This window comes from Thunnus thynnus, chromosome 19, assembly GCF_963924715.1.
Source record: "Thunnus thynnus chromosome 19, fThuThy2.1, whole genome shotgun sequence".
Taxonomy (NCBI): Eukaryota; Metazoa; Chordata; class Actinopteri; order Scombriformes; family Scombridae; genus Thunnus; species Thunnus thynnus.
In genome coordinates, this window is record NC_089535.1 from 381483 (window position 1) to 397969 (window position 16487).

Here is a 16487-nt window from a genome sequence, read left to right on the forward strand (position 1 = left end):
CAATATTCCTCCACAACAACGTGGAGCTGCAAGTATCACAACACAAACTGCAGAGATGCAGGACTCCGAGTCTTTATTACAGCAGGAAACACGTTTCTTCAACCTGCAGCAGCTGTTTCATCACAAACCAGCAGCTTACAAGTTATTCAGTTATACATTATGATTCATGTGGAGTCGTGTTTCTGTCCAGCTGGACGCTTCACTACGACTGCTGAGAGGCGGGAAAGATTCCCAAGTTTACAACTCGCCAGCGTTCATGTCACACAACAAATCAAGACGGCTGCATGATTACAAAGTTGGTGGAATGAGGCTCAAAAATACTGTTATTGACAATAATCCACCATATCCAGTAAATATCAGAGCTTTCAGCTTTTCCACTTCATAATTACCACTTGAATGTTGACCTGAATTCTATTTACAAGTCAGAATCTCATAATTAGCATCATTCCAATATGATATGAACGCAGCATAAAAGCAGCCACACTCCAGCTGCTGAGCCTCAGCCTTCACCATTAGAGGTGTTCATTTAACCAGCCAATAGGAGGCCTGTTGTTCTGACCATCATTTGTCATGTGATCTCTAAATAAGTGAAGGAATCAGGTAACACAGTTACTATGAAACTACTAGAAGAACTACAACTAAACATTGTGAAGATCCCATTCCCATTATCCCATTACAGTTCAAGCCTTTCTAATACACTAACAACAGAAAACAACAACAACTGGACTCAGTTTATCATTTGATTCATTTTACAAACAAACTGTCAATCATGTGGAAACCATGTTTACATTTACAAGCAGTGAGAGATCATGTTGGTACTAAATACCATCAGCTGTGTGTGATCCTGTACAGACTGAACAATCTGGTCAGCAGTGAGAAAGTTTCTCTAACAGGAGGAGACTCTTCCTCCTACAGACCACACAGAGACACTGAGGAACCAAACCAGTTAGACCAGTAGACCCCAAACCCAGCACACAGAGGCTGAGTGAATGTGGTGTTGAAGGTGTGGAGGTGGATCAGTGTGTCAGAGGAGACTCTGTAGAAGGACAGAGTGCCAGCAGGACAGTCCACATACACTGCTACTCTGTTACAGACAGAGGAGGAGGAGGAGGAGGAGGAGGAGGAGGAGGAGGAGGAGATGGATGTTACTCTCTTATTGTGACAGACAGAGTAACCAACATCATCAGAGCAGTCCAGACTCCAGGACTGATCATTCCTTCCAAACTGACAGTCTTCACTGTCTCCTTTCCTGCTGATTCCTCTGTAACTCACTGATATATAAACGTTTCCTCTCCACTCGACCTCCCAGTAACAGCGACCAGTCAGATCATTTCTACACAGCAGCTGAGACCAGTAATCAAATCTGTCTGGATGATCAGGATATGACTGATCCTCCTTCACACGTGTCACCTTCCTGTTGTTGTCAGACAGTTTGAGGTTTCTGTTTACTGTGTTTGGATCCAGTGTGAGTTGACAGAAATCTGATGGAGAGAACGAGACACAATACAGCTGCAGTTATTGATCGATGATGACATCATCTTCATCCTCAGTAGGATGTGAATGAGCTTTGTTTTGATGAATGAAATGAAAAACACACTTACACTTCCTCAGACCTGGTGTCAACCATCGGACTCCAGCAGGCTGCAGCCTGAAAGGAGGAGGGGGGTCAGAGCAGCACGTTCTCTTTCAGCATGCAAACATGGACATGACATCACTCTAGAAAAAGCAGCTCTGATCCTCATCACACTGAGCTGCTTTGCTGTTGCTAGGCAACACAACCGTCCATCACATCACGTCACATGACGGCTATCGACAGCAGCTACATTCAGCCAATCAGAAACAGGCGACTCAAAGTCAAATCATGTCAACAATGAGACTTTTTCTTGTCAGACTCAGCAGTTTGTATTGTGAACAGATGACAGGACTGTTTAAACTGATTCACACTAACATGAAAATGATAAACCGCCTGTTTCTGTTTGTCTTTCCTCAACAATCTTTGGACGACTGACAAGTTATTTCCTCTCACACAGGTGGAACATTCCTGCATGATGGTTACAGCTGACAATCAGCTGCAGTCTCAAGAGTTTGAGCTGATTTACTGTCCACTTGTCTGTCCTCACCTGAGAGTGTCCACCTGTCTGTCCATACCTGAGAGTGTCCACCTGTCTGTCCTCACCTGAGAGTGTCCACCTGTCTGTCTGTCCATACCTGAGAGTGTCCACCTGTCTGTCCTCACCTGAGAGTGTCCACCTGTCTGTCTATACCTGAGAGTGTCCACCCGTCTGTCCTCACCTGAGAGTGTCCACCTGTCTGTCCTCACCTGAGAGTTTCTACCTGTCTGTCTATAAATGAGAGTGTCCACCTGTCTGTCCGTACCTGAGAGTGTCCACCTGTCTGTCTATACATGAGAGTGTCCACATGTCTGTCCATACCTGAGAGTGTCCAGTCTCCAGTGTGGATCCTTCAGTCCAGCAGACAGCAGCTTCTCTCCTGAGGCTCCTGGATGATTGTAGCTCAGATCAAGCTCTCTCAGATGGGAGGGGTTGGAGCTCAGAGCTGAGGCCAGAGAAGCACAGCCCTCCTCTGTGATCAGACATCCTGACAGCCTGCAGACACAAAACAACACAACTTAACACCTCCAGTCACTACTTAACAATTCAAATGGTCCACAGCTGTAAGGCTCTTATTATGAAGTAGCTACAGTCTCCTGTAACCTTAGTAAACATGATGTTGGCAACTGCTAACTAGGGATATGTGGAGAGCCCAGTATTTGTATTTGTATTTGTATTTGTTGAGGCAGCAAAATTATTTGTATTTGTATTTGAATAAAAGTGGAAAGAGGCTTAAAAATCCTGTTTTTGTTTTTATTACGCTTTTAATTTTAGAAAATTCAAGTGTTACAATAAGTATTCATGAATAAACTAGTATGGTTTTTCACTTTTTCTTTCTTTCTTCCCAAAAACAAATACTTTTTGAAATATCTGTATGAAAAAAATTTTTGTAAAAAACCCACTATTTGTGCTTTGCCAAATAATGTATTTGTATTTGGGCACACCCCTACTGCTAAGTCTTCACTGCATAAGAACAGGTCTAAATAAAAGAATAGAAAAAGTAGAAACAGCCACAGTGAGCTGATTAGATGAAGGGCTGCAGGTGACAGACTGACTACAGTTTGTAAGAACATCAAACATCCAACATGTCACAGAGATAAATGACTCCGTCTCAGATGCTCACAGTCGAATACAGAACAGGAATCCCAACTAATGTGGTATATACGGTCTGAACGTTGTGGAAATAAAAGTAAAAACTAACAGTAAGGAAACATTTCTGACTCCCTCACTCAGTTTCAGTAACATCCAGAGTTTTAAGGTTGTTTGATACAAAACAAGAATTAAATGATGGATAACCACAGCTGGGGTGAACTGTCATACACCATGGCGAGTAAAAATTATGATCATCCCAGCACAGATACTGCTCTGAAATTACAAGAAATTATAACTGTTATCAAAAACTGTTCACTGGCTAACTGTATGTATTTTACTTTGGGCCAGTTACACAGTTCTTCATTCAGTTTATGAATCTTAAAACTCCTCTCTGGTATTTCAGGTTCCAACAGCAGAGACAGAACAAAACTAATGAAAATATGTTTAAAGAAAGTTATTCACAGGGTCTAAACACACAACTGGTCTGAAGATAATTTGAGTAGAGAAAATGTCCAGGTGTCTACTCATATAAATCACAGTTTAAATGGTGATCAGTTGAACAGGTTGATGAATCCTGACCTGAGAGTTTTCAGTGTGCAGTGTGGACTCTCCAGTCCAGCAGACAGCAGCTCTAATTCCTGCAGGTTGTTGTTACTCATGTCAAGCTCTCTCAGACTAGAGGACTGGGAGCTGAGAACTGAGGACAGAACTTCAAGACTTCTCTTTGAGAGGTTACAGTCAGTCAGTCTGGAAAGTGAATAATGAACAACAAGACAAATAACATTTGTGCTAAAATAAGGCTAAACTTCGATGATATAACACTATCTTTGGTGTTCTGCTCTAAACCAGTCAGAGATGTGACAGTTAATAATCAATTAATCGGAATAAACAGTAATTTGGTAACATAAATAACATGGTATCAAAACATGATGAGCCTCTTTATATATATCAAGGATGATATCTGTGTGCTGGACAGCACATGAACCTAAAGTTGAGAAACATGTCAGATTTTCTACACTGTGAAATTTAAAATCCTGATGAAGAGGAGATTCTGAAATACTGACATGAGAGAGGCAGTTTAAACTGTACGGTGTTTATGGTTTAAAGAAATATCTCAAACCAGTTGAGACAAACATGAGCTTACCTGAGAGTTTCCAGTCTGCAGTGTGGACTCTCTAGTCCAGCAGACAGCAGTTCTAATTTCTGCAGGTTGTTGTTACTCATGTCAAGCTCTCTCAGACTAGAGGACTGGGAGCTGAGAACTGAGGACAGGGCTGCACAGCTTCTCTCTGAGAGGTTACAGCCATTCAGTCTGTATAATACATTTGGAAAAAATATTTAATAAATCATCATCAGAAAAAAATCTGTCTGAATATCTTTGCAATAAATCAATCAATAAATCAATAAATAACTATTTGTGCACTTACAGAGCTTTGTTGGAGGCTTTGACCACTGGCAGCAGCCTCAGAAGAACCTCCTCTGAAGCAGAGTATTTCTTCAGGTCAAACATGTTCAGATCTTTTTCTGATGACAGTAAGGTGAAGGCAAGAGCTGACCACTGAGCAGGAGACAGTTTATCTGTGGAGACACTTCCTGAACTCAGATACCACTGGATATCCTCCACCAGAGAATCATCATTCAGTTCATTCAGACAGTGGAACAGATTGATGCTTCTCTCAGCAGACAGATTCTCACTGATCTTTTTCTTGATGTACTTGACTGTTTCCTGATTGGTCTGTGAGCTACTTCCTCTCTGTGTCAGAAGACCTCGTAGGAGAGTCTGATTGGTCTGCAGTGAAAGACCCAGGAGGAAGCGGAGGAACAAGTCCAGGTGTCCATTTGGACTCTTTAAGGCCTCGTCCACAGCACTCTGGTAGAGATGTTTCTCTGCAGATTTGTCTTCTCTTGTTTCAGACTTCTGGGATGTTGTTTGTTCTCCTGCCAGCAGATTGACTCCAGAGTTGATGAATGTCAGATGGACATGAAGAGCAGCCAGAAACTCCTGAACACTCAGATGGACGAAGCAGAACACCTTGTCCTGGTACAGCCCTCTCTCCTCTTTAAAGATCTGTGTGAACACTCCTGAGTACACTGAGGCTGCTCTGATATTGATGCCACACTCTGTCAGGTCTGATTCATAGAAGATCAGGTTGCCTTTCTGCAGCTGCTCAAAAGCCAGTTTTCCCAGAGACTCAATCATCTTCCTGCTCTGTGGACTCCAGTGTGGATCTGTCTCAGCTCCTCCATCATACTTGAAGTTCTTCAGTTTGGACTGAACCACCAGGAAGTGGATGTACATCTCAGTCAGGGTCTTGGGCAGCTGTCTTCTCTTTATGCTTTTCAACACATCCTCCAGAACTGTAGCAGTGATCCAGCAGAAGACTGGCATGTGGCACATGATGTGGATGCTTCTTGATGTCTTGATGTGGGAGATGATTTTGCTGGCCTGCTTCTCATCTCTGAATCTCTTCCTGAAGTACTCCTCCTTCTGTGAGTCAGTGAACCCTCTGACCTCTGTCACCATGCTGACACACTCAGAAGGGATCTGATTGGCTGCTGCAGGTCGTGTGGTTATCCAGAGGCGAGCAGAGGGAAGCAGTTTCCCCCTGATGAGGTTTGTCAGCAGCACATCCACTGAGGTGGACTCTGTAACATCAGTCAGGATCTTATTGTTGTGGAAGTCCAGAGGAAGTCGACACTCATCCAGACCGTCAAAGATGAACACAACCTGGAACTCTTCAAACCTGCAGATTCCTGCTTCTTTGGTTTCAGTAAAGAAGTGATGAACAAGTTCCACCAAGCTGTACTTTTTCTCTTTCAGAACATTCAGCTCTCTGAAAGTGAATGGAAATGTGAACTGTATGTCCTGGTTGGCTTTGTCTTCAGCCCAGTCCAGAGTGAACTTCTGTGTTAAGACTGTTTTCCCAATGCCAGCCACTCCCTTTGTCATCACTGTTCTGATTGGTTCATCTATTCCAGGTGAGGCTTTAAAGATGTCTTCTTGTCTGATTGTTGTTTCTGGTCTGTCTGGTTTCCTGGATGCTGTTTCAATCTGTCTGACCTCATGTTCATCATTGACCTCTGCAGTCCCTCCCTCTGTGATGTAGAGCTCTGTGTAGATCTGATTCAGAAGGGTTGGGTTTCCTGCTTTAGCAATCCCCTCAAACACACACTGGAACTTCTTCTTCAGGTTAGACTTGAGTTTACGTTGACACCTGCCAGCAGGAGTCCCTGAATGAACACACAAGAAATAAGATCAATGAATGAAGTATGAAGCAAATATTTCAGTGTTTCATTTCCCCAAAGACTTCAGAAGATCTTTAGTTAAAACCACCTTCAAACATTTCTCCATGGTGGGCTCCAGGGAGCTTGTTGATGCTATGAGCCAAATCAAATCATCCACATCTCCCCTTGAATCTCTTCCTGCAACCTTTTTAAATCTGTTTTTTGCCACCTAGCAGATGATATACTTACCATTGTTAACTGTTCACTCCAGACTGAATGTTTCTTCATTCATTAAAGACCTCTGTTATTAGACCTATTACAACACAAAAATCTTGACCCTGCTATTTTAAGCAACTATTGACCCATTTTAAACATTAGTAACATAATCGAGAAGGTTGTTTATCTTCTGGCTTCCAGCATCTTTACAGCACTGAAACAGCTCTCGTCAAGATTATTAATGACTCTTATCACTGATGCAAAACATCTTTTTGTGCTGGTTAAGCTTGATCTGAGCTCCGCTTTCAATACTGTCGACCTCAACATTTTATTAAAAGACTCGAGAGCTAGGTTGGCCTGTCCGACACTCTACCACAATGGTTCAAATCTGTCACTGGACTGTCACAGTTTCTCTGGGTAAATTCAACTCTAACAGATTTGACATGTTGTATGGAGTCCACTTGGCTCTGTCATCAGAAAACACAAGATCAGTTATCATAGTTATGCAGATGATACCCAACTGTACATCTCACTGTCTCTGGATAACATTAACCTATTAGATTTACTGATCAACTGCTGGAAAGATATTGATCTCTGAATGTCAAAAAGCTTACTGCAGCCGAACAGATACAAACATAAATCAGTGTTTGGTGTGAGAGCACAGAGGCAGCAGGTCCGCACCTACTTGGAGTCCAAGTCATTTACCATCACTGACCAAATCAACAACCTCAGAGTTATTATTGATGCTGATCTAAATCTTGACTCATACATTAGTAAAATCACCAAAACATCTTTCCAACATCTCAGAAATATCCTGAGAATCTGTAGTTTTATCTTTCAGGCAGATTCAGAGATTCTTGTCCATGTCTTTGTCACCAGCAGACTAGATTACTGTAACGTCTGTTTTACTGCTCGTCCTGCTGAATCCCTTCAATACCTCCAGTTTATCCAAAATGCAGTCGTCTGTATCTTGACTAGAACCAAAGAGCTGCTTCACTGGCTACCTGACCATTATAGAACTGGTCTATAAAGCACTAAATGGCCCCTGAATATATAAAGTATCTGACATGCTTCCATTTTATCAGCCAGGCAGAGCTCTCAGGTAACCAGGACAGTCTTCTTCTTTCCCAGAGTTCATTCCATCAGGTGACAGATTATTTATTGCTGACGCTCCTGAAGTATGAAACAGTCTGCAGATGATTTGTGGTTTGTTTTGTTTAGCTTTTAACTAGACTGTATGTGTGTGAACGTGTGTGTGTGTAATGTCTGCCTGTATCTAACCTCATTTTTACTGTTTTACTGTTTTATCACTCTGTAAAACACTTTCAATTGTTCCTACAGTGATCTTGTGCTTTACAATTAAATTGACTGGACTAAAAGAATGAGTACATAAACATATTTCCCTCCATCTCCTGAGACGTCAGTAAATGTCTCATTTATCCATCATGTTAAATCTTTATAGAAATCCTCTTACTGCTCTGCAGACGGTCAGCCAGCTCCTCCTGCTTCATTCTCCTCAGGAAGTGCAGTGTGATCTTCAGAAATGCATCTCTGCTGCTCCTCCTCTGCTCTTCCTCCTTACTGTCCAACACCTCCTCATCCTCCCTCTGACTCTCTAAGCATTCTGGGTAATTTGGACTCAGAACCTTCTGCATCTTCTTCAGCTCGTTCTTCACAAAAGTGACGATGTTCTCCTCCAGCAGCTGGAACAGAATACTATATGAATGACACAATCAAACTGAAAACATGAAGCAAACATCAGATCCATGTTGGACAGACTGACAATCCACTGGTCTACAAAGTGCAGCCTGGAGATGATTGTGAACAGAATAGATGTAAAAGTAGTTGTTGTACATGTACAGACCATAAATATGGAGTCCAGGTGTGTTTGATGCTGCTGGGCTGACTGACCACTGGGAACCTCTGAGCTCTCCTGGTCCACTCTGTGGAGGAATCATGAAGAATGAGCTCACATTGGGCTCTATTTTCCTGAAACAGGGCGCAGATCCAGATCCAGATCCAGATCCAGATCCAGATCCAGATCCAGGTCTTAATTCCTGGCGTGTGGCGTGTGACCAAAACATTTTTACAATTTCTCCGACCATCAGCACTGGCTCACTCTGAGCTCAGCCAGGCGTAACATGGAGGAGAGACTGAATACATGAATAGTGGAGGAATGCAGTATATGCAGGTGGAGTCAGGTGGGCTTCAATAATGACCAATCACATGAGCTCCTCTCATCACCTTTAAACACAGCAGCAGGTGAAACGGTGAGAGAGGCTGAGTGAGAGAGAAGAGTTCACCTCTGTGAAGCAGCTGAAGCTCCAAAATACACCTTCAGGACTCCTCAAATATTAATATACATCAGTCCAAACATGCTGACAGTGGTAGAATGAAAATAAAGCTGATGTGTTCTCATGTGCTGCAGCTGCTGGCAAACCGGTGCAAACAATTCATACAGAATAATTAATACATTTAAACTCCACAGTTCTTATCCTCATCGTTATATTTGAAAGTCCTCATATATGCTTTCAATATCTATAAATAAACATCCAACACTGGGTTTGGAAATTAGCTGGTTAGTGTTTGAAAAGTGCACAAGTTCTATCAGTTTGTCCAAATATATAAATAATGAATGAAGGTGTCCACGCTGTGTAAAGTAAGCAGGACTGTGTTTAAACCTGTTTTAAAATGTTTTCACCAACATGTTTTATTTGTTCACAGCATATAAGATGTTGATGTAGGTCTACTCTGTTTGTTTGGCTATTTTACACACTGATTATATGGACACACGTCCACACACAGAACTGATTACTGCTAATATTTACTTTACTGTAAGTGGTAAAACTGAAAGCTCACTGTAAAGATCCTCCTGGCATGACAGAAGAAATATTTTGATTCTCTAAACTGAACTTTTATTTAATAAAAATGTTTGGACAGATCTGATGGAGCTCAGGACGCATCCTGAGGACCGCCGCGGTACTTTAAACGATTTATTGTTAAACTCGGAATCTGTGAGCAACAGTTTTCCAGTCTGATGTTTAGAAAATGCAGAACATCAATCACCGTAGATCCTGATCGATCCTGTCGCCTCGTCAGAAGATTTTTGTGCACAGACGCACAAAAAGAAGACTTGCTCCTCAGGAAAACTGCATAAAGACTGTTTGGACCAGCTGGCCCTGAGCCTGTGAAAAATAGAGCCCATTATGTCTCCACACAGAGACGATCACAAGCTGAAGGTCCTTCAAGTGATGTTTGGATGTGAACAGAGACCCAGATGAGCCCTGCAGTGGTAAAGCTTTACTAGTCCTAGAGAAGCCCCTGAGAGCCCTGAACCTCCAACATGCCAGAAGCTCCGGCCCCAAGCAGAGCAGTAGAATAAGTCTGGGTTCAGTTCAGCCAGCGAGTGCAAGACGTGCTGCAGTTTGAGGACGACGCATCAAAGATCCTCCAGGTTGTAGTCAAAGCGGTGGACAGACAGCTTAAGTTATTGTAAGCTTTGCTAACACTGATTACAGCAACATAAAGCAACTCTACTGTCAGCATGTAGACGACAGACTGTAAACCTGTTTTTATTGGCAATAAAAACTCATCATGTCTTTCACAGTGAAATAAATCCATTAATGCCTTGTTTTTATCTTGTTTCTCTGCATCACTGATCACTGTTCATGACATTCAACTGTAATCAATCTGCATTAATGATCAACTGTTGTGTTAATATACTAATCATTTTAATTGATTTAACTAAGACTACTAAGGTTTCTAATATACTTTACATTACTGAGGTTTATTATCTGTTCTGCTGTTTAAAAGTGCAACAATTAAAAGTTAATTTATAATCAATGACCTCAGTTAAAGTGGTGCTGTTCCCAGTGTCTGTTCTGTTATTGATCATCATGTGAAGTGAATGAGTTGATCACCTGACCCCAAACTGTATCTTTATTTATTGATCTGTCATTGTGGATTATAGAAATGTAAAAAAAGCTGTTTGGTTTAACTGATTTTGTTCCTTCATGTATGTTAATGAGGTGGACAAAATATTAGGAACACTAATCAATATAATACAGTCCAGTTCACCAGCAGCACTGCGAGCTCAATAATAAACATAAAGTAGAATTGATCATAAAGTTGTTGCATTAGGTTTAACTGGTGTTCGTAATAAAGTGACCAGTGAATCTACATAAAATGAAACTTATGTCCATAAACCTGTTGCCCTGGTGCATGCTGGGAAGCTTTCCCACACACCTCCTGGACGCTACAGTATCTGAACCTCATTACGTCCTTCGTCTTTATTTTTCTGCTTTGCAGCTTTAGTCCATAAACAGTAACTCTACATTAAAGCTCCTTTCAGAGGGAGGTGTTGACCATATGTGGCAATCTGGGGGCTCGTCTGTATGTAAATTAGTCTGAACGAGTACGTTTGATCAGCTCACATGTTCTTGTTGGTTTGAACTGGATCACAGGCTTTGATAAGTGAAGCCCCAGAAACAGTGTGTTCAACAGTCACAACATACATTCAGACATGAATCACAGACGTTTGACTGACAGCTTACTTCTGACCAGCAGGACGTCGTCCTTTAAAGTGAATAATAAGATCCTTTGAGTCGTCGCTCCTGAAGGACACACAGCTGGATGGAGATCCAGGAGATTCTGGTCTCTGATGGATCCTGATCCAAAAACAGCAATGATACATTTATTAAAGGTCACATATTCAGTTACATTTCCTGTGATTAACATACTGCACAATTTATAGTTTTAATATTGACAACAACATACTTTTTATCAGATAAAGGATCTTGTTTAAAATGAACAACAGCATCCTTTGACCGGTCGCTCCTGAAGGACAAACAACTGGGTCCAGGTCCAGGTCCAGGTTCAGGTCCAGGTTCAGATCCGAGTCCGGGTCCGGGTCTGAGTCCAGGTCCAGGTTCAGGTCCAGGTCCAGCAGAGTCTGGTCTGTGCTGCTTCTTTGTTCTTCAACACAACACACACAGAGCTTTGAGTGTGAATAATGATGGTGGAGAACAGTGATGGACAGTTAGAGATCCTCATCTCACCTCTGAGCTTTGGTCTGGCTGTCATGTTCCCCACACAGAGAGCTTTTAGAGGGAGGGACTCCCTCCTCTCTGTCCTCACACTGATCCATAGCAGAGAAACACCTTCACACAAACACAACAACACATTATTTCTCATCATTCCTCTCAGTCACATGACAAACACACACAGCTCTGACTAAAGTATCTCATCCCCTTCAATACTAAATACACTCATCTGACAGTTTCCATGTTGTTGGCACTTTGAGCTGCAGTGACATATCTAACAAATCACTTTCACAATGCTCACAATGGGCCTCATGCAAGAAGCACTCCAACCAAGAGATTTGTTCTTAAGTGACGAGTACGAGTGATTTAAGAGAATTTGTGACTTCACCAATTTTCTGAGACATCTTTCTGAGGTACGAATGAAATTGATGAGTTCAGAGCTGTCTTACGAGTCCTGAACAGACTTACGGTCTTTCTTCACAGTTAAAATATGACACAGAAACCAAGTAAAATAAAATATAAAGGTTTATATATTACAGAGGTTTAGGAAGAGAGAATGAAAACGATTTTGCAGGAAGCTTTTGGATGGTTTGAAGACTAGAGGGAAACACTTCATGTTGCTGTGTCTTTGGCTTTCTTTGGGGACCAGATCACTTTTCACTTTTATTTAAAACACTTTGAAAAGTTCTTCAACATCTGAAATGTTCCTCTTTTTCCAAGTCTACTATATCCAGTCAGAGCATGCAGCGGCAGCTCGTCCAATAATCCAAAATCAATCATGTTACCTGGACAGATGCTGCTGAATTCACATCCACATCAGCTCACAGAGACTTTCTACCTTCATCTGTAGAGGAAACACAGAGAGAATTAAAGCTGCAAGCAGCGTTGAACGGGCCCTCGTGCCTCTGCGCACGTCAAGCTGTGGCGCAGTCGAAGGGCTTCTGTCACGGGCATGTAGATGTCTTCAGACCCGGGCTGTTTTCAGACAGTGCAAGAAGGAGATAAACATCACTTCCTTTGTCCACTACTTTGCCTGCTGTTGGGGCTGGTTTGCTGCTATTTTGTAGGGGGCGCTATTCAGCCAGTTTGCATCACTGATGGAATATTGTCATGTAGACGTGTTCGGGCCGGGACTCTTATCAAACATGTAAAGTTTGGTGCAGACTGGAGCATTTACAATAAAATTATAGCAACTTCCTCTGTCATGGTGAAACATCAAATCTCAACAGTGTGAGGATGAGAATTTTCTGCAGGGTGAGACATGTCTGTCTCGCTCACACCTGTGGCATCAAAATCATGCAAGTTTTGGGCCTATTCACTTGAATTTCAATTAGTAAATTGAAAACTTTTGATGAGTTTGTGTGTAAAACAAATTATTTTCCTAATTTTCATCAAGTCTATTTTTAGAAAAGTAAAGACTTTTAACCCACATGACCTGGTCAAAGTTTGATTGACATGTGTACTGTCAGGTGTGTAGAGACAATAAGTAACTGCAGCTGGACACAGAAAAATACTCATATATCTGAATGGAGAGTCTGAGCGAACCCACACCTTTTTGAACATTTACTGCTTCCACATAGTTTTAGATACAAACTTCATTTGAACTTTAAATGAGTCACGAGACTTTGACCTACAAATCTTGAATTTACTGTGTTTTTTATCTTTTATTGTTTTTGAGATATTAGAGTGTGAGTTTTAAAGTCTTTTCTTGCTCCTCCTGTGATTTTATAATGAGTGTGTATTGCGGAATGTTTCACAGCACTGAGGGAGTGACATCACCAGGAGCAGTTGGAGAGGAGGATTTTAGAGTAAAAATGAAATGAAAAATATGAAATATCCTCATAAATCCCATGACTTTGGCCAAATCTTACATTAAAAATCACATTTTTTGTAGGAAATTTTGTCACAAATCCATTGATACAGGTTTGAAAGTGGTCAGACTTATAGTTTAGATGTCAGAAGCCTCTGTTTGACACAAAGTTCATGCCTCCCCTTTGCTTTACATTGTAAGGGTGATGTGACACTGCAACTTTCGGGGCTTATAAAATCCAAACCGTTTGAGTTATTACAAAGTTTTTAACAACTTTTTTTCAGCACAGTGTCATAAGTCATGTAACAAAGTTTGAAATCGATACCATTAACGCCCTCGGAGGAGATAGCGTTTGTTTGGGGGCCAAAATTGAGGCAAAATCCTATATTGACAGGCTAATTGCGGATTTCCTGTTGTATTTAGGTCAGGTGTGTCAGCATATGATTTGTAGGTCTTGATGAGACAAATAATTGAGTTTTGGTTCAATCTCTCTACGACATTCCTATGGGCCGTGGCAGCCATTTTAGTTACATAGGTGGCGCTAGAGAGCACATTTTAGTGCTTTGGGGGTTATAATAGAATATAAGAAGAAGAATAATAAGAAAGAAAGAAACAAACAGAACAGATACAAGAGGGTCTTCGCCCCTTTGGGGCTCAGGCCCTAATTAAAGCTGCAGGCAGCATTGAACGGTGCTCAGGCCCTAATAATAAAACGTAGAAAAGACAAATTAATCTGACTCTAAAAATATAAAGTTGAACTTCTTATAGAAAAGTTTAATCTATATGTTGAACCCTGTTTCTCTTTGTTTCACATGAACAGAAAGTCTGAAAATTGTATGTGCATCATAACATACAAACTTTAAATGGTTCATATCTTCTTTAACTCATGTCAGACTTCTGGTGTTGACATCCCAAACAGCAGATTTTAATATTAATGTAACTTCATAACTTTCAGTGTATTCAATCATATATAATGCTGGACACAATGAATGATGGGTAATCTGAATCATGAAACTTTGATCTAGCTTTGACATGTCACCTGTGGAGGCCTGGTATTAGCTGGTTCAGAGCTTGAGACAGGGCATTATGGGTATTGTAGTGTTCATTTTCCAGCACCAAGTCGCTGCAATCACACTGAAGAATCACTACTTTATACAAACATCCTCCGTCCCGCTGACTACTGACGACTGTAACACTCACGTTATAGTTTATAACATTTCTGACAGTTTCTATACAGACCAGCAGGGATGGAACAAGTACTAGGATATTTTACTCAAGTAAAAGTAAAATTAATGCAAAAATGTAGTTACATAAAAATAAAAAGTAGGTCAGTAGGTCAGGCTACAGAATAAAGTACATTAACATGTCAGCGTTTACATTTACTACATGTATGATGGTTCACGTACAAGAGAACGATGACTGATGAGAGACCAACTTAAAGTTAAAGTGATCTCTCATCCTCAGACAAATCTGATAATAATGACATTTCCAGTTTTCTGATTATTTCTACATGTATCTGGAGGCTTTGATCTCTTCTGCACTGTTGGCTCTTTAAACAGCAGTGAACAAACTCAGAAGGACAGTTTTAATCAGTCAGTGCAGCTGTACAGTCACCCACATAAAGCACAGTCACAATGGATGTTATATCATAAAAACAGACATTCTCATCATTCTCCGTTCTTTACTGTTTGACAAGTCACGACATCTTGTGTTTAACTGTAACCCGACTCTTTCCTACAGTCTGTATTCTCACATCATGAATGATGTTTCTTCTAAATTAACATATTGTAACTGATTAAATTAATTAAAACCAAGAGAATAAGCTGCTCTCCTCAGTGTTTTCAGTGGAAAACAGACTCTGCAACAGTGATATGATACTGACAGTATCTCATCTCATCACTGAGTGTGTTTCCTCATTCTTACAGACAGTCAGCTGAGCCCTGCCCTCCTCAGTGGGGGGAAGTATACTGCACTTAAGTACAAATTTTAGGTACTTGTACTTCACTTGAGTTTTCCCATTTTATACCTTTTTATACTTCACTACATTTCAGAGGGAAATATTTTACTTTTCACTGCACTATATTTATTTGACAGCTGCAGTTAGTAGTTACTTTGCAAATTGTATATTTACATATTTACATAGAAATATTATCTTATAGAATACTTGTTATAAAGTGCCTAACAATAAATAGAATCAGCTCCACCTCCACCAACTCCAACAGTAAAATGCTCCTTACACATCAACGTATCAGTAATAATAACCCATTAATATAATGTACAATAATTTAACCTCACAGGAGGATTTTTCTGCATGAGTACGGCTCACACAGACGCCATCTTTACCGGACAACAACCAGAAAGCTTCCCAGCTGACTAACTCCTGCAACAATCACACACTGTCTATGAAGAGTCTCAAAGACCAAGATAAATCAACCAGAGCTCCACTTACTGAACTTTTTCTCATGAACTTCATCAGTGTGCAGCTCTCTGAGCAGGTCTGTGCAGGAAATGAGCTTCAGTTCAACTTCAACTTTCCTATGAAGTGAAGTGATGCTGCTTCATGTGTGTGTGTGTGTGTGTGTGTGTGTGTGCACGCGCGCGCGCGCGCGCGTGTGTGTGTGTGTGTGTGTGTGTGTGTGTGTGTGTGTGTGTGTGTGTGTGTGTGACAGCATGCAGTCTGACTGGTTGAACCAGTCTAAGCTGCATTGAGGATGAAGTGTTATTGTAACTTACCTCATCTCTACTTCACCTTTTACTTTTCTATTGTGTCTCTATTTTCTCTTTTACTGTGAAGCACTGATCTGCTCTGATCTACAAAGCTGCCAAATAAACTTCAATGAATGGTGAATGTTCCTCTGCTGGTCAGAGTCAAAAACTGTGTTTAGTGCAGAAAAACCAGCAGCCAGGAGTCAAAGTGCATTTTGTGTTGTGAAAAGTTCATCAAGTTTTCTGAAATTACAGGTTGTGAAAATGACATTTTGTTGATGAAAT

The 16487-nt window shown here is 41.0% G+C and overlaps 1 protein-coding gene across 1 annotated transcript in view; it reads right to left on the bottom strand.

Annotated features, from left to right (window-relative positions):
- Positions 1-56: 56 nt before the first annotated feature.
- LOC137170775 (NLR family CARD domain-containing protein 3-like) overlaps positions 57-16487 on the bottom strand; it is a 37467-nt gene continuing 21036 nt past the window's right edge. Inside the window, exons 2-12 of the mRNA XM_067574354.1 lie at positions 11702-11803; positions 11421-11618; positions 11198-11311; positions 8509-8587; positions 8119-8347; positions 4631-6434; positions 4348-4515; positions 3783-3950; positions 2433-2606; positions 1602-1648; positions 57-1481 (exon numbers count right to left, since the gene is read on the bottom strand). Coding sequence (XP_067430455.1) covers positions 910-1481; positions 1602-1648; positions 2433-2606; positions 3783-3950; positions 4348-4515; positions 4631-6434; positions 8119-8347; positions 8509-8587; positions 11198-11311; positions 11421-11618; positions 11702-11790 — 3642 coding nt within the window. The 5' untranslated portion in view covers positions 11791-11803 and the 3' untranslated portion in view covers positions 57-909. The remainder of the gene's footprint in view (positions 1482-1601; positions 1649-2432; positions 2607-3782; positions 3951-4347; positions 4516-4630; positions 6435-8118; positions 8348-8508; positions 8588-11197; positions 11312-11420; positions 11619-11701; positions 11804-16487) is intronic.